General features: G+C 39.0%; 1 protein-coding gene across 1 annotated transcript; it reads right to left on the minus strand.

The window, feature by feature from the left end:
* Positions 1-4,160: 4,160 nt before the first annotated feature.
* XKR9 (XK related 9) lies at positions 4,161-18,818 on the minus strand. The gene is made up of 4 exons (XM_009940536.2): positions 18,719-18,818; positions 15,203-15,766; positions 6,281-6,504; positions 4,161-5,208 (listed from the first exon to the last, which is right to left on the minus strand). The coding sequence occupies exons 2-4, from the start codon at positions 15,499-15,501 to the stop codon at positions 4,565-4,567; spliced, it is 1,167 nt and encodes a 388-aa protein (XP_009938838.2). The 5' UTR covers positions 15,502-15,766; positions 18,719-18,818; the 3' UTR covers positions 4,161-4,564.
* Between the last annotated feature and the right edge of the window lie 4,617 nt (positions 18,819-23,435).

The raw sequence follows: 23,435 nt of genomic DNA on the forward strand, positions 1-23,435 counted from the left end.
GATAAAGTAAGTTGTTTAACCACTTGAAGCTTATCTTTTTTTGGAAGAGCATACACATGGTGATAATTGTGGGCAGAGTGTAGCTAAGCCTAAAACCAGCTACCTTTGAGCTATGTGCATGCTTCTGCACTGCATAATAAAAATGAGAGACCTTAGTTTTGAAACTGTCTTTGAGATGTAAAACTCCATGGTAAAAAAAAAGAGCTGGTCCTTAAATGTCTAAATATACAGAGGTTAATGTTTGGGCTTGGGGCTTTTAGAAAGAAATATGTATAATACTACTAACAAGCACGAAGAGGAACGCAGTGCTCTGAAGGGTTAAAGTGAACTTTAGTCTTCCACCGATCACCCTCTGGTACTGCGTTCCACTTTATTCATAAATTTCCTCCGTTTATGGAGTGTTTTTGATGGCAGGCAATTCTTTGTTGAAAGTTAAGTGCTCTTTTATATGAATAAATAAAGAAGGCTTTGGTTTGAATGAATACATTATTTTGACAAATGTTTATTGGAAACCCAATTATGGCTTCATAAATCAGTGCTATCTGTGGTACATCAGGTGAGCTTACCAATGCCATCAAATGGCACGTTGAATATTAGTAGGATAATTAAAACAGTTCTGTTGAATGTTGTCCCTCTTACTCAGGTCTGACAGTAGTCAAAACAGGAAGAAATTGTTTATTATTTTTATTTAATTTATTAAAATACTTCTTGTAAGATGTAATGGACATACCTAACAAAAAAGAAAAAAAGACATTTGTTTTCAATTTGCAGTTAGATTAAAATGACAAGGTCAGGCACAATGCATGAATTGAGTGGCAGCTGAATTTTAAGAGTAGTCAAGGTACAGAAAGGATATGTATGAAGTCTATTGTTTGAACTTTACACTTAGGTGCAGTGGGGCTCTTCTTGTTTTGTCTGAAGTGGTCACTGGTGATATGAAATGTGTCTAGAATCAATTCATGTGCTTCCTTGTCCTCTCTGCTCCCTGCTACAGTGATTCAGAGTTAGAAAGACCAAATTAATTAGAACCCATTTTCATAACTATGAAAATGGAGGGAATCAAGTGACAATCTTGAACTCAAGGTCAAGAAGAAAGGGAGGACATTAAAGTTGAAAATAAATAAATACAAGTCTACAGGGGACAATCTAACAGGAATTCACATCTCTTGAGGTCCTCTGATGACAGCAAAACGGAGACGTTTACAGTATCTGTGTGAGGACACTGAAGATCTGTTTAAGCTTTATGAAAAGAATCTGCATAATTTCCCAGTTTTAGTATATGCCTAAATTTATATCCACTAGGACTTAGAAGCATAAAATAGGGATTGAAATTTAAGTAATTGGGTTTGGTGTACGTCTGTATTAGTGTGATATAAATAGCCACACAGATGCCTTTCTTCCTGACTCAGCTTCAGTATAGCATTTTTCTCAGTGTCACAGATTAGGGAATGAGGAGACCTAAGGAGAACAACAGAACGCAGCACAACATTCAGCCTTTCTCCCATGAAAGAAAATGAGTGTTTGGAGTTGGCCAGAGAGATGGCAATGAAATACTTTTACTTGGAATTTTTTCAGTTGCCGTGGTTTAAGCCCAGCTGACAACTAAGCACCACACAGACACTCGCTCACTATGCCCCCCCTGCTTCCGGTGGGATGGGGGAGAGAATTGGAAGGGTAAGAGTGAGCAAACTCATGGGTTGAGATTAAAACAGTTTAGTAGGTAAAGCAAAAGCCACGCACACAAGCAAAGCAAAACAAGTTCATTCACTATTTCACATCAGCAGGCAGGTGTTCAGCCATCTCCAGGAAGGCAGGGCTCCATCACGAGTATCAGTTACTTGGGAAGGCAAATGCCATCACTCTGAGTGTCCCCCCTTCCTTCTGCTTCCCCTCGCTTTATATGCTGAGCAAGATGCCATATGGTACAGAATATCCCTTTGGTTAGTTGGGGTCAGCTGTCCTGGCTGTGTCCCCTCCCAGCTTATTGGACACCCCCAGCCTACTCACTGGTGGGGCAGTGTGAGGAGCAGAAAAGGCCTTGACTCAGTGTAAGCAGTGCTAAGCAGAACTAAACATCCCTGTGTTATCAACACTGTTTTCAACAGAAATCCAAAACTTAGCCTCATACTAGCTACTATGAAGAAAATTAACTCTACCCCGGCAAAAACTAGCACATCAGTTCACTGAAAGGAAAAAAAAAATCACCACGACAAATTTATTTTAATTCATCAGAAACTAACCTTCCTCCAGAGCAATTCAGGCTCCAGATTTCTGGTATCTGGCAGCAGGCAGACAACCTGAAGACCCCAGGGCTGAAACTCCCACACTAGGACTTCTCAGAAGCTCATATTTCCCCAGAGATCTGCTTCTCAGATAACGTACAAAGTTTGAGGTCTTCTTCCAAATCATAGTTACACAAAATTTTGTACTTTTCTGCAAGATGGACATAATATTCTCCCTTTTCCACCCTACCTTACCCTAGTCCCTTCTTAGGATTTCAGATGAACGAAGCATAAAAGTATGTGAAGTAATATAGAGATAGCCTTTGCTATTTAGGATCCTATTTTTTCATAGCAAAAAGAGCCTAAAACCAGGCATGCATTTTGCTGCCGAAGGCACCATCACTAGTAATAAATACTCTGTAGATAAAGGAGGCAGAACTTAGGGCAATCATGGTCCATGAAGCAGGATAGAGCCTTTGGCTTTTTCTCTTACCTAAGCAGCCTTTCCAGGCCAAACAAATCTCTATTTTCCAGAGGAGAGAGAAGTGAAAGTACTGTTTTATATATTCATTTTAGGAAAACTATTGCTAAAGTTTCATGTATTGTGCTTTTTAATGTCTTAACTTCTGGATCCACATTCTAGTTACCCCTAAGTGGAAATGTGTGATTTTAGAAGCAATTCTTCCTACTATGCCGCTTTTTCAGAAAGGCAAACCATTCAATCCAAACTATGCACCTAGAAATTAATTTCCTTGAGCAGGATTAAGGAGATGTAAGTGATTGGCCTGGTGAAGAGAACTATGGAACTGCAACAGGAAAAAAACACATTTAGAAGCTTCCCTGAGCTCTACTGAGGCTGGAAGGGTCACAAGAAAAAGGCAGCCTGCAGTCCACGGATTTAACACAAAAGGTGCAAGACACAGCTCTTCAGCACCCCAGTAATCAATCATAGCGCCAGCCCTTCCACCAAAGTCTCAGGGATGTTTGCTGTCAATCAATAATGCTAACAGATTTGGCTCCTGGCAAAGTTTATCAGTTTTTCTTATCTCTAGTCTCTGTTCTCAAACCCTGTTTTTTCCCTTTGCCTGTGGCTACTCTAAATGCAAATGTGAGTTATTGGAAGGGGAAAGGAGGGGAGAGAAAGAGCCCCAGTTTTCATAATTCGGATTTAAAATGCAGCAGCTCTGAAAGACTCCACCTTAGATTTTATTTCTGAAGAAGCTGTGGCTGTCAACCTTATTTGCTTTGCTGTTGATTTAGCATTTGAACATAGGAGTGAAATGTTGTCTAATTTCACTCTGCCTTCTGCCAAAAAATCTTGATGGACAAGCTGGTTATTCCATCATTTCCCAATCCCTGTGAGTGCAATGCATCAGAACAGTTGCTTCTCTCTTCTCCAGCCACAAAGACAAAAGAAGCTGCACCACTGCATACCTTGCATAGCCCCCTATTTCAGTGCAAAACAGCATTTGAAGTATTACATCTTAGAGCTCAAAGGGAATGAAAGCTTCGAGGAAGCTTCGGCAGGGGCGTTGGACTAGATGACCTACAGAGGTCCCTTCCAACCCTGAACATTCTGTGATTCTGTGAAGCTAGTTCTTCCTTTATATACAAGACTCCTGTTGCCACCCATAAATCATTCAGGCTGCTATTATAATCCAGAACAAGCTGGCATCACCCGTAAATACAAAAGGTTGTGTGAAAGATCAGCAGAACAAAAACAATAAAGAAGTCATTAAAACACCTAGAAGATAAAACGCTTGAAAATATCTCCCCAAATTTCCTTATGGAAAGACAGTGACTGAGCCATAAATCAAAGCTATTCTTCTTTAGGGGATATTTAGGGAGAAGACAGCACGGTTTGTAGCTACGCTCATCTAAAGACCTGCAGCTCTTACATTAATGAGCAGAAGCAGACAGACAACTGATCACTGCCCCAGTTATTTCAAATGCACTCCTCTTTCCTTCCGTAAGAAAAGAAAAGCAAGCCTTGTTTTTAACAGAATTTACATAAATGAATAGAATGTTTTTAATTCTAGATTTCATTTGATTAACTTTTAGCTTTTCCTGTTTTATTTGCATTGCTAAAAACTAGAACAGTGAATTGTGTTGGATGGATAGATAAAATTGCTTCTTTTTCAAAAGTGAGTATGACCAGCACCGAGAGAAATATTCGTGTTATAAAGGCTTTGTACAGCATCACAGAAAACAGTTGTCATTTAGAGCAAATAACTCTGGTCCATTATGTACGACTCGGTGATGATACACGAGAAACAATGACAGAGAAACAGACTGTCCAGCAAGTGCTTGCTTTGAAGTCCACACAAAGAAACCGAGACTGTTCAATGCATTATGAAATTTTGAAATCTACCAGTTTCCACTCTATCTTTTTGTCCTGCCTCCGCATCGACTTCATCTGAATATGTTTGTGGTCTGCAGTAAGCAGTGGGATGAAAACAGCTATAATAAGCAACAAGAAAAATAATACCTAACACCAGACTAAGAATAGTTAAGATGCTCACAATTGTAAAATGTATTTCTTTGATAATGGAAGTTTTCCAAAACATATATGCAAACAAAATACTTAGTGTTACAACAGTGTGAGTAGCATAATAAATAGAAATGCAAACTTTTGTTTTTCTCCCTTTTATGTTAAAAAAGGTAAAAATTAGAATGATTCCAACAACAGTTCTGTACAGATATTCCGTCTTCTTAGACTTGCAAAATGTCGTGTGTTGTTTCAAAGTCCAGGTGAAGCCGCAGATCCAAAGAAATACCAGCAGAATTACAGAACTTCTAGCACTTAGTAGAGTGATCAGTGAAATACCAAGTATCCAAGAAGTGATGGTAAGCAGTTTATAGAAAAGATACACTAACTTGGGAAGCACATGAAATTCATCTTTATCGGGCAGAGATTTTCGTAATGATGTCTGATAATCAACCATCGAAATGGAGATACCACAAAAAGACATAATAATGGCAGCATCTAAACAAAACACAGGGATAAATGTTAAACCCAAATAAACTATACTTATTTTACATTATAATTTCTGAATGAACTTTTGAACAAGTTCATGTTTTCTTAACACTTTCTTTATGCCAATTTTATATTTCATCTGTGCTCCTGAGCAAGTCACCTTAATTGTAAGGCTCAGTTTAGTTACCTAAATCTAGGCATCAAGTGCTGTTTGGGATGGTTATGTTGTCCTGCCCAGCCTCTGGCCATTGATGGTCTCAGCTAGGTTGTGTGTCGTATTTGCCATCTCCACGCACAGATGACTTTAAAATGCCCAAGTTATTGCAAACAGCTCATAAAGTTTCAGAAACTGATACTGACTGGGGTGTCTACAATGTAGAAATCTATAACTAAGACTTGACCTTGCATATGGTCATATTTAAGATGAGGTTCATCTGACCATTTTGTCAGAGTATCTGTTGACTCCACAGACTATGAAGGAACACCAGACAGCAGTGCAGGTCTCTCCATTTGGTTAGATAAATTCCAACCCTGAGTAAGTCAATGCGTTGCAAATAATTCTGCTAGTTTTGGAGCTGGAATTGGTACAGCTGCTCTCTTGCTTTTGGGGGTCAAACCAGTATCACTTCATCATATCACATTCTGCAATGCTGACATATCCTTAGTTTTTTTCTGACTCTGTTCCTCATCTGTAATATGTTAAGGATGGTAGCTCACAGGGCTGCTTTAAATACATTACTGATTTCAAGATGTCCAGTTAGCAGTTTTAAAAGCAACTGTAAGAAAAGCACACAAAACAAACTGCTCTGCAAATGGTATACTAATTGTGTTCGATAGCTTATTTTCAAGTGATATATCGTTATGTTTCTATTGGCTATTATGAATTGTTACAGTGAAATCTTCCTCCTCATGGCTTCAGCAGAACAGACCATCTACTAGACAGAAATTCTAACTAAATGCAGAATAATTATACACTGGAGTGTATGTTTTGCAAGGTATGTCTAAAATGTTATCCAATCGTATGAGTCATCTTTTTGGGTAAGAGGCTGAACTTGCAAATTAAGGAGAAAGGCAGACTCACATTGCCAGAATTTGTTTTTGCTGTGTTCCATGAGGATGTAAATCTGGATAAAAAGCTGTGGTGCAGTCTCAAGAAAAGTCTTGAACACCCTGAGCATATTAATATCAGTCACTACATCAACAGCTTGTTTTTGAATGAAGTGGGGAGGGTCTGTTTCTGATGCAGCTCCGCTGTTGCTTTGTTTAAACGCAGCTTGGCAGCCATACTTCAAAGCAAACCAATACCTATAAAAAAAAGAGACTTGATTGGACAGCATTTTTTAAAAGTGCAACTCAATAAAATTATATAGCCTAACAAGGATTTTTCCCATTTCATTCTCCGTTCATATTTTATCTTTGAATGTAATCCAGCACCTTCTACTAAGATAAAATTTAGTCCAATATCTGTCTGGTATCAGTGATATCAGATAATAATTTATGACCAGTGATACCAATGCGATGTAAAAACTACTAGAACAGAACAGAATGAGACTTTCCTGATTAAAGATTACAGTTTAAAGATTTAGGTTCTTATTTGCTTACAAGTACTGCATTTCTGAAATTTCCCTTAGCACCTCTTCTCAGTCTCTCTTTGAGACACTCAGTCACTTTGTATCCTTTTGAGGGGTATCAGTGAATATCCAGCTGTGAACATCTACCTCTATGCAAGTATAATACAGATCCATAAGCCCCAAGGATAATATCTGACAAATTGCAAATATACACCAGGCTTAAAAAAAGAAAAAATCATTAAAGTGTTCCTTTCTAAACCCTCAGGAAGACTTTAATTTCAGAAAATTATTTTCAAGACACATGGATTCCTAGGTTGACAGATTCTACGAATAATCTGAGTGGTTTTAGAAGCTGTTTGAAGCAGCCATTTACCTTGGCAAATGAGTGCACCTGAATGACTTTTGGAACAGTTCTGGTTTATTTTCAATTAAGCCTAAATGAACATTTCCTCTAAAAGAGCAGTATGCAAAGATCTATGGAATTAGTTAATCACGACTGGTGTGCACTCTTTGTGGTAAAGAACCTTTTCTGTTCGGTGTATCTCTAATGCCATGCATAGGGATAAAAAAAACCTAGCTCTTACTCCCATTTTCAAGACCTTTGCTACAGGCCTGGAGGTGGACATAGCTCCTCAGAAGGGAGAGAAGGCTTAAGTTTTAATTAAAAACCGTTTTGACAATTAAGGGAGGAACCAGCTATTGTTTACATAGGAATCTTTACAGCTGTGTTTAAGAGAACAGGATGGAGGTTACAACCCGACGTAGGACCAGAACTCCAGCTGCTGGAAATTATAGTATTTCCACTGTCCCTAATGCACTCACACACACAGACCCCCAGCCCTGGAGAATGATCTGACTCATTGCTCTAGTGCTTTGGAAGCCAAGCGAGGTAGGTAATGCTCCTTTGCATAACAGATGAAACGGGACAATTTCAGAAGAATGGGTTTTCACAGCTAAAGACCTCTTTCCAGTTGAACCGTTCAGCGGCAAACAAAGAATCTTTTGGAACTAGTGAACAAGTCAAAGCAGAGAGAAGTATCCTTGTAAGTATGCGTGCAACTCCTGTTTTGAAGCAAAGCAATGCTTGCTCCCTTCTGCTGTTTACTTGACTCTGAGGGGTCAGTAACACCAGCTGTGCAGATTGCAGACTAAGCCTTGTAACTCTGCAGCACCGTAATAGGCACTGTCATTGCTAGTAACACAGCAGCAGCTTTGCGAGGCCTCAGGACTGGGGCTTGTCAGGCTTGCTCTGTTTGAAGTTTTCTTGACCTGTCCAGGACTTACCTGGTTTAGCTTGTATTTTCTGCAGAAAAAAAACGGTGATTTCTTCCAGTTGACCAGATGATGGTGAATTTATTTTATTTTTGTGCATTTTTGTGTGGTACAGCCATAGTTTTCCATAGGCAACAGTAAGAAGCAGATATTCTGTATTGAATGAGGTATTTATGACAGACATGATGATGTAGGATAGAGAAATATAGTCCCAGTAAGATAGCAGAGGTCCTAAGATGTGGAGACACAGTGTAGAAGAATACATGCAGAAGGTGATAAGGGATGGCAGAACACTGGAGACTCCATGGCTATAAACTCACCAATGGTCAGTTATAGAAATACAGACCCGGAGCTGGATGAATCTAGTTTTAGAGTTAACAAAGAGAACAAAGAGATTGTATCTAACATGCATAAAAGGCACCATAGATAGGAAGTTTGGATGTAACATGAAGCTGCAGAGAAATGAAGAGAAAGCAAAGTCTAAAAGTGTGTTAACAGACATACAAAAAAGACCCAAAGTGGATCCTAAGAGCGAAGAAGAAGAAACCATCAACGTGAACATCATGTTCCTCCCAGCAAGACTCCAGACACTGGTAACACCTGTAACATCCCCCCGTGCACCAGAATGAAACTGCTTAAGGAGCAGAGGGAGGGCGAGCAAAACACAAAGAAAAGAGATAGGAACTAAGAAATGCGTGTGTGTAACAATTATAACTGCATTGTTATTACTGAAACTTTTTATGCATAGAAGTAGTCTTCTTTTCCTGCAGTAAATAGATCTAGACTAATAATGATTCTTGGAATCAACAGTTACAATTTCACATACACTAATTATAAGTTCTTTGCTTTATGGGTATATAAATCCCTTGTGTTTGCCCATAAACAGGATTTTGAGCATAATAGCCTTCAGATATCACTTTTAAGTCTATTTCTGCCTATTCAGTTCCCAGACATCTTAAGCTTCCAATATTCCTCTCCAGTGAACCCATTTTGACTATAACCGGCAGGCAAGGCCAGCAGAAGCAGTCCATTTTTAAGAAAACTCAGTGTTGTTCAGCCAATTTTTCTAGCACTATAAACATTGCTAAAGGTCTTTGCCTCAACAGAAGAATGTAGTCATCTGGATGATGAAGATTACATCATTTATTCAGATCTATTTTCTTGGGAAATCGAGCAGAACACCACAAACCATCACTTGGTTATCTTACACAGTTGTACAAGCCTGCTAACGTTCAGGCTCAGAAAGGCAAGGTCCTGTGCCTTAGCCTGCCTTCTACTCCCATTCCCTCAGGCTGCATTGAGATGTTTTCAGGATTCATGCTGAAGTGCTGCAGGTTGCTGATTCCCTGGTTGCCCACAGGATCATAAGCACTACGGATCCTATGAAATGCATGCAGTTGTATTTCCTTTACGTAGAAAAAAGGGGGCAGCAGATGATTAGGCACCCGGATCTCATCCCAGTATGAGACTGGAGCACAGTCCCCTTCTACTTACAAAGGGAGCTAGGAAGAATTATTGGCTCCTCCAGGTGTTAAAAGTTTAAAACCTTTACCACTTTTAAAGACCAAATCCCTTGACCACAGGGGAGACAGTGTCAGTGGTTCTTCCACAGCTACAGGTGAGACAGGTGGGATTTGCAGGTCCTGGGTTAAGTGCATGCTAGAGGAATCATGACTTGTTCCCTGGTGTGTTAAAGCATGTCAACCATACAAGAGAGAACTGCAACGTGGAAGCATCCGTAGTAGGTGTGGAGCAGCTATGCTACTACGGAGGAGCCTCAGGGGAAGATCCTTTGCTCTTCTGCTTGCAGTGGTTCGCAGATGGCAGCCATGCCATTCAGGCCATATATTGATTCTGTGAGCTGGCTCTAAATCCATTATTTACTCACAAAGGAAACTATTTTCTACTTTTATGTTTTTGTGTATTTATCTTACTGTTCTCCAAATATTCACTCATAAGCAAAGAACTGAACTGTTTGGCAAGGCATCTATAGCTTTTTCAGTTTGTAAAACAATTAGTATTCCAAAACATCTCGTTCTTGTGTCCAAGATGTAAACATCTGGAGAGTCTGCAATGTTTTAAAGAGAAAACAATTGAGTAGGCCAATCTGTTAGTTGTCCATGGACTCATTCACCAGAGCCCATGTTTGTCCTAACAGCAAGCAGTGGAAACCAGCTGCACAAATTCCGAGCTGCAGAGCTCACAGATGATACACAGGGCAAGAACCAGACATGGTGTAAAAGGAATATTTTGGTTGGATGTACACCCGAAATCACTTGTCAGTTTTTGGAAGCATATTCCTTCTAAACTGACTGTGGTATACTAGGTTTATGGTGTTATAAGATGGTATGTGACAGTATTTTTCACTAGTTGCAGCTATTTCAGTTAGTCCACTTCTCAGTTAGTCCACTTCTGACTTTGAATACTGTATAGAATACGTTGTTTTTTCTAGAAAAGTCCAAATACTTCCAATTGCTCTTTGAGCACGTATTAAGCGAGATGACGTTCCCTGAGCTCCACATGGCTGTGTCAGTTACTGTAGTTCACTGTGACAAATTTTTCATCTTTTAAGAGTATTTTGAGCTTACACTCCTGTTCCCATCTTCCAATTTGGCAGGCAATATTTTTGCATTTTAGGAAAGGTCCATAGCCAACTCTTAGGCCTAACATTGGACAATTGCATTCACAGCCAAGGGCAAAGTTCAGTCCGTACTAAAGGGTAGGTGAGGCTCAAATTTTCTCCTTTATCATGCCCACAGCTCACCTAAACACTGTGCCTGCTCTGAACCTGTTGTAATTATATTCCTATAATCTGTATTCCTATAATATATCTACTGGTATAGAAATTCTGTGTTTCAATCTTCATAAACTGAAAAAAAAAAAGTTTTTAAAAAGCTAATTCAACTGGAATAAAAATACATTATTTAAAAGTTATTATTTAACATATTTGTTAATGTAAATAATGTAAAAATACATTATTTAAAAGATTGGTTATGTATTTTAAGTGGAGGTACATCTTAAACTGAAGGTGAAATGGGTATGGGTAGTATGTCATTAATACAGTCAAATGCAAGGTTACCATTTACTTTTTCTCCCTCTAAACTCAATAAAGAGGATCTTTTTTTCATTAATCCAAGGTAATAAGCTACTTGGAATCCAACAGAGTAAAAAATTATAATTTCTTTACAACTGGAATTGTCATATGTGAACAGTAAAGAATTATCAGTGTTTCTAAATATCATATTCACTTTGATAGTTGAAGTCTCCTGTAAAATTAGGAAGGTTTTCACCCTCCAAGTGTGACTGGTGATTCACAGAGGTGACAGCTACTTGTCACAGCCTTCTTATATCACAGGCAAGCTGACTCGCCAGTGCTTCCATATCACCTGCTTCCCCTCAGATTTCCATTGAGGACTTTCCACAGCAGGCCCACTACTACACCAAATGTCCCATCTCATCAAGCTACACTGATAAAGATTTGCGTGCCATTTAGAAATTCATGCAGGGAGGGGGGGGGAGAGACCTGGCAGCAATTATTTTCCCTTCTAAACTCCAGTCAGGCAGTCGCAGTTTGCAGCATTGTATAAATCCTTATTCAAAGGCAAATTATTCTCTGCTGTGTGTTTAAAATTAATCATCTAAGTATTGAAAGGTTTGGATTAAGGGCATGAAACTGCTGCATCTAAGACAATACATTAACTCTCTGTACCTCACTGACTTGGTATCTTAAATACCTTTCTGTTTATTTTGTCCCGTGGAACTTCCTGTTACACACAAAGATTACCAGAGGCATGTCCTCACATTTGATCTGTTCCTGGTTTTGGTGTGGTTTAACAAGTTCTAAATCTGAACATCCCCTATCTTGACTGAATTTTTCTCATCACCTTTTAAAAACATGTTATGATATAATCCCAGGTTCAGCAAAGTACTCGCATTTATTTACTCTGATGTTTCATGGATTTAGGATTCATCTTTCCAAAAAAATCTTTTTCATCCCCTCCTGTTCAAAGATGCAGGGCATCTTCAGCCTACCTTTAAGCGTCAAGAGACACAACAGCAGCAGCCAATATCACAATGGCTAGCACCTGTATGGCCTGTTACTCTGACCGTGAAGGTTATTAATTGCTAAAACTTAGTCTTCCGGAGGTGTCCTTGACTGGTGCTGCAAACTGCTACACATCCATGGACTCCAGAATTCATATGGTGCCCCAGGGAAACGTCCCCTTTTTCCACATTCACTGACTGTGCTATCATCTTAATGTTGACGTGATGCCACAGTCTGTTCTTCAAACAACATCTGCGTGAACCATTTAAATGGGTCAGGCTGAAAATATTTTTAGTCAGCATAGCTAATATACACTTTACCAACTTACTTTTGTCTCCTTGCAGAGAATAACATTTCATATGAAATATAATTACAGGTCTACATTCTTTCCATTAAAATAAACCAAAGCCTTTTTAGAGATGAAATAATTTTAATTTCTTTTTTTTCTCTATTTTTAATATACATATATGTGTACATAAGTGTATACACACATATGCTTTCCGTATTTATTACTTAGCATTGGTCATGTGATAACATAACCAGACTGATTCCCATTGTGCTGTGCACTGTACAAACATAACATAATGTTCAACATAATGTTCATTCTGTTTCAAAGATGGAGCAAGAGGTGTAAAAGACATATGAGAAGGAAGAAATGAAGGAAGATAATTTGGTAAGGTGTATTCACATCTTATAATTTCAGGCATCCTAAGCTCACTGGCCAAGTCAGTATTTACTGGCTAGGCCCATATTTTCCTCTGTGGTGAGTGGAGTATATAGGTTCCTGCCCGAAATGACCTTCTGGAGAAGCTCACCTCAACACCTATGACCCAACTCCTGACAAAAACAATTTTCATCCATTGACTGTAGGGACAAACCCAAGAGACTCATTGTCTACATTAACTGGATAAATCAGATGACTAAGAGGGAGGAAAGGAGGGAGCTGTACATGGATACACCTAAGAAAACACATCTCATAGGAAGCATGTAATAGTTGACACAAAGGTATAAGCACAGATGTCAGCTTGCTGTTACCAGCTTATACTTTACAGTATGCATTATCACACTGCTCAGTTTTGAGGAGTGGCTGAAAGAACTTTGTAATTTATACATATCAGCTTGGAAACTTGCCTTGACTAAGTGGCAGCATAGAAAAAATATCAGTTGTGCAACAGAGAACAGGTGACCAAGCTGACAACATCATCAGTGCAAAGGGCAAAACTATGTTTGCTAGATAATAAACCATTCAGAGCAGATAGGACTAAATGTGGAAAGGAAACTTTGAAAATTATAGAAGTTCATAGTAAGAGGTATTGATTGGTAAGGGTATGAGTTAAGGGAAATCCAAGAGTTTCACACATTACCTTAAAGTTAAGGTAATCTATGAAAATTTGACTGTAAAAGCAGCATTTTGAATAGATACAAGGGCTGAGTCAAGGTTACAGTATATAGAGCTGTAGATTATCAGAGCTTGGGTCTGAATTCTGAAAGCTGCGGTGAAAGGTGAGGTCTCAGAGATAGGCACTAATCAGCAGGAAACTTTAGGGACAACCTGTGAGTGTAAAACCGAAGCCAATGGTGAAACTAGAATTGGAGTCCTGAAGAGATTACAGAGAATGAGGTCGTGGAAGAGAAAGGGGAATAAGGAAGGTTTTCACCCAGATGTTGAAAGAGCAGCTTCCAACATTCTATACTGCAGTTACTGGTTTAACAGTTACACGAATTATCAGAAAAAGAGGTCATGGCTTTAATTTACCCTGGAAGAAACAAACTCCGAGGGGCAGGTTTGTAAGTCACAAACACAAGAATGGCACTCCTAGCCATACCAGAAGATGAAAAGCCATGAGGACAGACAAAAGGAGGGTGCCACAACGGGCCTCGAGACATCCCCTCTACAAGGCAGAACCTGGTAGAGTCCCTGTGGCCGGGTGCTGCTATAGCTCACATGAACCAACCTGTATCCATGGATCTGGTTAGTGAACAAGAAACTGTCCAGAGAAACTGAAGAGGGATTTTCTTTTTCTTCAAAAAGTAGTATTTCTAAGTTTTTCTAATACCTGACACCAGCGAAATTAAACCTCCCAGTAAATACTCCTCTGTGAAGTCTAAAACCTCAGGATCGTAAGAGGAGGAGAAGCAGGAAAGTAAAGTTGACAGACAAAAGGAAAAAGAATATTGAGATGCAAAAGTTAATTGTGACACCTAAGAGCTCCATCATTTTCCTTCATCCATTACAACATTAAGTGAATAAAATGTCTGTGAGGGGAGTTTTTACATTGGTGTAAATATGTCTTTCATCACTGTCCGCAGAATAGTACAGGAAGTTAAAGGAGGCCTTTTAAATAAGTATTTTATTAAGTGCCTCCGGTAAGTGTATATTCACTTATATTTCTTGCATGTTACATACACAAAATAATTAAAATTCAGGACTTTTCATCAACATCTTTCACCTCAATTTTAAAATGGAAGTAAAATCTTAGCACAAATGATTTCTGTAATGATAACGATAATTTTATAGAAAAGCCACCATCGAGTGTTAAGCATATGGTATCTTAAACTATTCCTAGACGTGCGTCTTTCAGCAAACAAAGGTTCCTGTCACCATTATCTCAGTCCCTGCAGGTACTGCTGCAAGTATTCTTATTAACTATTCAACTATTCATTTCTCTTCTGAATCTTGGTGGGTTTTCTGCATATGGTTAGACTCTCAGGTTCAAAAACTACCTCCTACTTTAGCTGTCTCATCTGCTTAGTGTAATTAAATTAATTCCCTTCTCAACATCACTTTAGAAACTTAAATTTATCAGTTACAACAGTATTACTCTGTAAAGCAAGCAATTTTATTAAATATGCCCTATCAAAAAGGCTGATGAATCAAATAGGCTGTGAATGATAAGAATTATTACTTACAGGTAAAATCAAAGAAGATCTGCATTTCTATCAAAACCTGACATAATTTACCCCTGCACAAGCAGACAAAAATCCATTTGCTTACATGGAGCAATCATTGTTAAGGCCAGAAGGGGTCTTGTCCCTGAAGCCATATTAAGGTTTTCTTAATAAACCGTCTTATAGGAATATATTTTCTTTAAAATGAATTTTTAAACATGCTTACCTTATAAAAATTCCACACTGAAAGAGATGAACTAGAAAAATCCATTTTAGCTTCCCAGTATCAGTACCTTCCCAGTCATTTTTAAACCACTCGTAACTGAATATCTGAGTTATTAATGATGAAAGACCTCTAAAACACAGTATCAATATACTCCAAGAATATTGTCCTTGATAGAAATATTTACTAGCTACCCAGAAGTCCACTCCAATATCAACTACGTAAATTAGAAGTCCACAAACTAAAAAAATAAAATTCTGCTTAGTAAATTTCATCATGCATCGGACTGTCACAGTTGTCATTCGCTCCTCACTTCATGTAAAGGAAAGTCAGAATTAATCGAAATGCTTTCCTACAGTGGAGTCTTTTTCCTGATGACACCGTCTGCTCATAGTGCTTTATATGCAGGAAAGCTGGGTTGTGTATTTTTACTATAGCGAAATGACTTGCATTTTTCTGTATTCTTGATTTAAATATTAAATTAACTTCATTGATACACATCTGTTCTGGAAAAGACAAATGTAAATTGACTTTTTCATTGGTGGAGTTATTCTTCATTACTCATTCCTAAAAAAAAGAAGAAGAAAATATGAAGATTAGCAGTAACAATGTTTTCTTTTGAAGTATCACACAGCAATTCTCATGACCATTTAAACAAGCAAGTACAAAATGCAGAATGTACTGAGATATCAGTGAACAATCAGCCCAAGAGAAGCTGCACCTCTGAACCTGCCGAGGTCGTCCACTCTCCCAACCACAGTGACTCTCCACTTACCAAGCAGCTGTTCAGACAATTCCTAAGAGTTGCAAACCACTAAGAAATAAGATTACCTCTACTAGTTTTTAATACCAGTTTATGGAAAAAAAAAAATCCATTCCTTCCCAGCACTTTTTTAACTTCTGAGGCCTTCTCCCTTACTGTGCACAGCACAAAACACTGAGAAAACTCCTGTCCTGAGTACATGCCATTGTATCAGAGTACACATCACTATGTCATTTCTGACTGTGTTGCTGCATTGGTGTTCATACGTCTAGTGGTTTTATCATGTCTGCTTGTTTCTTCCACATGCAGCAAGCAGCGCTGAACAGGATTGCAGTTTTCCTGTCAAAGAGACTTGTAAGGAGCCAGACCTGAAGCACTCTGCACCTCTTCGGCAAACGTCTCCCAAGCTGTGTGAGTAGTAGCTAAACACAGATGACCTAACCCCATTGTCTAGTACAAACAGAATGAATTCACAGCCCGAACTACATTTACATTTTCTAACATTGCAAGGATTCTTGTGACCTCTTTGAGTAGTCCTTGCACATCCTTCCTCTGTAGACCTGTGGTATTTGCCAAGTGAACAGAAAAGCTGTAAGGCAGTACATTCTTTGCCTCATTCATTTCCACCTCCGCAAAGCCACAAACATTAAAATGACAAAAAGTCACTTATTTCATTTACATATCTTTGCAAAAAGCTGCTGGGAGCTATCCCAAAGGATGGGACACAGGACGTGCCAAAGCACCCGGTTCAGGCTGGTGCCGCCACCAAACAGCAGCAGACTATACACGGGGAACAGCCGCGCTGGGGAACTCAGGGCAGGGGAAGTGTGGGCGGAGGCAGGTCTCCTTTGGATTTTGGTGAATTTGGGCATGCTGCCACAGAGGAATGAAATGACACAGTTGGTTAATACCCCATGAACACAGCTTTTGAAAGGTAATGACAATTATTTGCTTGTGTTGACTGGGCTAGTCTACACTGTGAGCCAGGTACAAATCTAGAGAACTTAAGCTCTTAATTTCCTAATGAAGACAAGTGAGAACATAAAAGCCTAAATAGCTGCTGGGTGTCTAAACGCTGGTTTTTTAGATCTAGGCCTTAGCTACTTCTAGCCTCTTGTTCTATCTCCTACTTAGGTTTCGTGTCCTGGCCCCACAGAGGTCAGAAAGATCAGGCAATCTCACAGCTAGAATAGCTGGGATCCTTTCACTGTCCTTTCTTATTCTCTACAACAAACTACCACTAATCTCTTTCAAATCACTAATTCAATTTGTATCAAATTCACAGGCAGATTCAGGGAAGTGGACTTTGGTACAAAGTCCAGCATAGACTGAACTTTCTGTTTGCAAATGTTTCGTATCTGAAAACTTGTGTATGAACCAACTTAAGAGTTTATTACTCAGATTCATTCAAGGAAATTCCAAGGGAAATTGTATTTACTCTATATTAGAACACCATGTCATTCTGCAGCTTGAGGTACCACCTATGTTAAGCTGCATCCTTCTTTGTAACAAGAACATTATGCACAGTTTTTAGAACAGATTAAAAAAAAAAAAACAACAAACACAAAGACCAAACCTTGAACAGGTTCACTATTTGACTGTTCCAGGAAACAAGATCATAAAAGATAAGTCAATAACTGGATCCAGACAGAAAGTTCTTTGGGTAGGCAATTTATGGCCAAAGTAGGCAGTATACCAAGGTTCACATTTAATGAGTACTAGACATTTGAGTGGCAAGGAGTAGCCTCTAATTTTGTACCTGAAATGAATAATTAGGATAACTGGATTCGTCCCTCTTTACAACCTCCCTATCCTTCTGTATCTGAGCACTTCAGAAAGAGGAATTATCTCATTATCATGTTATCCCTAATACGAAAGAAAGTCTTACGGTCTACGTCCAGACTCCTCTGAAACAACAGCATGAAGAGTAGTTGTAAGCCCGGTTATTTCTACTTCTGACACACGTACTGTCCAAACTGCTGCCACGCTGGCAGTCTGCAAACCTGTGTGGACATCTTGGTGGTATACGAAGGCATCAGGGAAGCCGAGATAAAAGAGGAGCCACACATTATCAAGCATGTCAGCTTGCTCACATTCTCATAATTATCTTGAACAAGGAATCTAGTCTTGAAAGAGCCTTGGAATGGCTGGTAAGGCATGGGGTTTATGTTTTGCTCATGTGAACCTAAAAAAAATCTGTCAGAGACTTACAAATCTGTATTCCCAAATGTTCAATGTCTTAATTCCAAGACCAAGCACAAATGCCTGCTCACAGGTGCACATGAAATCTCTGTTGAAGATCTCAGCCCTTAACATCCCCTATTATTTTATGCATGATAGCACTCCAAAGAGCACCATGGTTTCATGCGCCAGGTGGGGTACAATTAGGTGCCACAGAAGAGAGTGCCTTGTACCACTCAGAATTTTATTGTCCCCAGTCTTCCTAAACATACAAGGTCAGGCTGGTCAGTGCTCTGAGCAACTTCATCTAGTTGAAGATGTCCCTGCTCATTGCAGAGGGGGTTGGACTAGAAGACCTTTAAAGGTTCCTTCCAACCCAAACTATTCTATGATCTAACATGACAGGAGCTACAGGAGCACAGTGTCTGTCAGCCAACATAAGTATAAGCCTTTTCTAAAAACAAAGATACTTTTACAAAATCATATTGTGATAAAGCAGAAACAGTAAAATGTGATTAGCAAGGCCTTCAGTTCTCACAATACATTTAAAATGTGACTACAAAATGCAGACTTACCTTAATACTGGCCACAGACAGAGATTTTTCACTTTAAAAAGTTATAGATTTGCATATTCACAGGTTTCCCATCCGTACCTTTACAAGTCTTGCAATCCAATAAAAGTTAAAGGGCTTACAAATATAACAGAAACTGAAACTGAAGTCATGCAAACCACGTGACAGTTAATGATTTGCTACCTGCCAAGAACTGTCATTCTTAGGAATATATCATAAAAATTCTATTCTAAAAATTCTGTTTAGAAGTCCCTGTCTATATTTAATACTATGTTTAATATACTATAAAATTCCTTTCAATAAACTAATTTCACACTTTGCTCCACAAAAGTAAAAAAAAAAGTACCACTTCCCCTCCATATATGTATATATCTGCATACGCATGTTCAAACTTGGAATGTAGTTTGTTAGACTTGTTGAGCAAAAGCCAACAGATATTTATGGAAACATACATGTGTATATGTGTGTGTATATGTGTGTTTGAGGTTTTTTATATTTATTTATTTATTTTATATTTTTATGCATATATCAAAGATTTATGAAATAAGAACAATCTTTTTGGCTATATCTGAAAACTGTAGTACAATGCACTGGAAATCTGTACAAAAAGCTTTTCTATGCAATAATACATGAAGAGACTGCATGTGTCCAGGGACAAGTGATTAAAATTGTTTTCCTCTGGTAAAACTACAGGTGTTTGCAAGAGTCTGCTCCTGCTGAGCTATCAGCACTCAACACACAAATTTTATGCTACTGAGAAAATCTAGAGCATGTTTAAAAGAGCTGCAGGGTACAAGGAGCAGGTGGTGTGATTCAGCCTCTATGACCATGCTGCACAGGATGATGCATGCCCTCAGCCAGAGCACTCTATAGCTTCTCTAGCTCGTACGACAGGAGATACAATCCTACAAATGTCTTCACAGGGAACTTAATATCAGTGCTTGCTTTTACTTGCGCTCCCTCTCCCTTATAGGTTAGAAACATCCTAGCCCTAAGCAATTCTTTCAGGCCTTGAAATATCGTTATTTTCATGTCATCACTTGAAGAACAGAATCAATGGACCAAGTCAGTTTTCCAAAGCTAAAAAAACAGTGGCTGAATCCAAAGCAGTACTGCAGAGTGGTTCATCCCTGCAAGACAACACATTAGGAAAACACCTTAGGACATCAGTGGGGCAATGCATTATCCATAACCGGCTTCTGAACAGATGCAGCAGAGGCCTTTCTACCTGTGTTAAATCTCAGTGATGATTCAAAGGCAATAGGCCTACTCCGTGCATGCCCAACAAGATCTTCATAAGGGCTCTGAGCATCATGAACGCACTAATTAAAAATGTAGTTGTATATTGGTCCACAATAAAATCCCAGAGACTTCAGAAAAGAAGCAACTCAGCAATTACAGTGACACCTGTTCTGTCCTATAAATGATCAAATGAATAAAAGCACTGTGTTAAAATATAGATTTGTGGACAATATTTCTTTCAACATGGGCATAAGCTACTGTGTGCTTTTGCAGCAAACTGAACACCTGACACGAGCATAAACCTATGTAATCCTAGCCAAGAAAAACAAAAGGGATGCATCATGCCCATCCTGTCTTGTATTCCCCTGGCCTTGACTGTTCCACTTGCATAAAATCCACTGGAATGGACTGCACCTCTGGTTCTTCACAACCTTCACTTCACTGGGACCTCGGTGGATGAGACTGCAAGAGTAGCTGCAGACAAGATGAGACCGTGGCAAACTAGTCTACGGACTAGACTATCCACATTTAGCAGCTTTTACCAAGACTGCCCCTCTCCACAGGTCTTGGCCAGGTTTGAAAAGCTGCTGCTCTCCAGTACAACACAGCTTTCTTTTAACTCTTAAAAAATCTCCAGTGATCTCAGTCAATGATTAATATCATTCCTTTACGTATGATAAATATTCATCATCTGAGATATGTTCTCACTGAACTAAAAAAAATACACATAATTTAGCAGCAGAGTAATAAATGCATTATATACTGAGCTTGGTATATAGATTTAAATTCTTATAACTCCATCTCAGCATTTTTAAATTTGCAAGAGGCTTTGCCTAAATAGTGACTAAGTTCCCACAGCTTTAAGGGAAGGCATCTTAAATCAGCCAAGTCACAAACTCGTTACTGTGACCTTTGTTGTTATTAAAAAATGTCAAAAACTTTATAGCATGGAGAGAGAGACAATGTTTGTGTATCTGATTCTTGGACTGTAAATCAAGCAGCTCATGAGCTAAATTACTGTCTGAATGATTAATTTGTTTTCTAGTTACACTTGCTATCCAAGAAAGCACATCTCTTAAACTGTGACAAAAATCCTACAGTATTCAGTACACTTATTTGCTTCCAAATGGGCTAGTAAGGACCTTTTTTCTCTGCTTTGATTAGTGTTAGCAGGACATTGGATATTTTATCTTTGGAAGGTCAACTTATTCCAGACATTGGAAACTAAGGTCCTCATTAGGACTAGCATAGAAACAAACACGATGAAACACCAACCTCAAAAAACCCAGAATTTCTGAAGATTCATTGTGTAATTCTCTCTTTACCTTTGATACTTAAGCTTTGAAGTCAATAAATGTTTTTGCCACCAGTATTAATGGATGTTACAGAAGAAAATGCATGGCTTGAAAGAGCGTATTTGCCAATAACTTCACCTCAGTGTAACAGCTTCCTCTGCTTCATTAATTACTCCAATATACTTGTACAAGCTGTCAGCAGTTTTCTACCACTGCTGCTACTTGGTACCCTGCCACAGCAGAACCCCTGGTCACCTCTGCAGTGAACCCAAAAGTTGAACTCAAAAGCAGCATTAACATACAGATTTGGAGGAGAATCTCACAAAGCCATAGAACAGACAAGGCTTGAAGGGACCTCTGGAGGTCATCTGGTCCAATTCCCCTGCTCGAGCAGGGCCACCAAGAGCCAGTTGCCCAGGACCATGTCCAGGCAGCTTTTGAATATCTCCAAGGATGGAGACTCCACAGCCTCTCTGGGCAACCTGTGCCAGTGCTTGAACTACCTCACACTGAAAAAGTGTTTCCTAATGTTCAAAGGGAACCCCCTGTGTTTCAGTTTGTGCCCATTGCACACATTGTGGTCCTGCCACTGGGCACCACTGTAAAAAAGCCTGGCTCCGTCCTCTGTGCACCCTCCCTTCAGGTATTTATAGATATTGATGAGATCCCCCTGAGCCTCCTCTTCCCCAGGCTGGACAGTCCCAGCTCTCTCAGCCTTTCCCCATGGGAGAGATGCCGCAGTCCCTTCATTATCCCCCCTGATCATGTCCTAAACACCAGATGATCTGGCTTTCTATATTTTCTACACAACACTGCCTCTTAATGTAGGAATCTTGCAGCCTACATTCTCTCTGCAAAATCTGCTTCACTTCTTTTTGGCCAGGACTCTTTACTTCTCTCTGTACCACGTAAAAAGCATAAAAACATCATAAGAAAAATTCTGCAAGTACCAAGAAATACATGCATGTCTTAGTTAAAATAGGTGTTCTAAATAGCAGCAAGAATTATATTAAAATAACAAGAAAACCAACCAACAAAAAATGCTCTCAACAAGACTTTCACATAGCAATGTCTATGAAGACAAGTATCTCAAGGAATTTGCTATGCACTACTCAATTGATTCTGTCTAATTATCACAGAATTACATGCTTGTGCTTAAGTCTATTACGGCTATTACACAGCCACAGTGGAGAGGCATTTATCCTCAACAATTATGCTTAAAATGGGGAAGAAAGCCAAGTTCCAGTACTCAAAGGTTTCTTGAGTGCTAAAAATGCAAACAATGACCTCGTCGCATTTTCAAAATTACCAAACTGCATTTTATGTACCTCGTAGTTGTAGAAAATTAATCCTCCATCGAATATCACATTGTATATCACCAACAATCTCACCTTAGGCTTATTGAAACTCAGTTTTTTGCCCTCTTTTTTTTTTTTTTGACTGGTACTCTAACATTCCCTGCTTCAGAATATTTTTCACCTCAAAATTTTGTTTCAGCAATGTAAAACAGCTAGTGAACCAAAGAACTTGAGGCTAAACACTCATATTTGCCTGTACCATATTAGAGAGTATAATAGCAGGACTTCCACTACGTGCCTGTTAACCCCTGTATTAGAAGAGGAATAACAGACTTTTTAAATCGGTAGGCTTGTGCAGGAAATGAAGGTGACAGGAGAACCTGCACTTCGCTCTCCAAAGGCACCCACTGCTGCCACCTCCAGACAAAACAGATTCACAGCTCCTGCCTAATACTAAAAAATGTATTCTTTTACCACAGTACAGCAATAGTAGTAATAAGCATTCCCTGGGGAACAAGTCTACAGTTCCCCAAACAACACTTAATTAAAAAAAAAAAAAAGTCTTGTGATGTTAAAAATAACTGGCACCTTGCTATTTCTGAGTTATCAGTGACATGTAAATCTTCAGGTAAATAATTTCAGAAATCTTCTCTAAAATTTTGCAGTTTTCTTAGAAATAGGAAACTGCTGAAATATACAGCGTACCTTTGCTTAGGTAGTACCTTCTTCTAATGACACAGCAACTGAACTTCACCTAAGGACTGTGAATGAGTTTAACATACCACCAATAGCTATATACATGTGTGCTACAAAATCAGCGTCACAGGGTAGTTCATGATTAGGTAAGTTCAGGTCTAGTCACAGTTTCTTATAAAACACTATACG

The sequence above is a fragment of the Opisthocomus hoazin genome, chromosome 3, assembly GCF_030867145.1.
Source record: "Opisthocomus hoazin isolate bOpiHoa1 chromosome 3, bOpiHoa1.hap1, whole genome shotgun sequence".
Classification (NCBI taxonomy): Eukaryota; Metazoa; Chordata; class Aves; order Opisthocomiformes; family Opisthocomidae; genus Opisthocomus; species Opisthocomus hoazin.

What these genes read in the sequence shown, in the direction of transcription:
- XKR9 (XM_009940536.2), bottom strand. Translation starts at nt 15,501, where the DNA reads ATGACAACTGTGACAGTCCGATGCATGATGAAATTTACTAAGCAGAAT. An exon ending in CAGTGTGGAATTTTTATAAG is followed by an intron (nt 6,505 to 15,202) that starts GTAAGCATGTTT and finishes TTTTTTTTATAG; the next exon opens with GTATTGGTTTGCTTTGAAGT. An exon ending in CAAAAACAAATTCTGGCAAT is followed by an intron (nt 5,209 to 6,280) that starts GTGAGTCTGCCT and finishes TGTTTTGTTTAG; the next exon opens with ATGCTGCCATTATTATGTCT.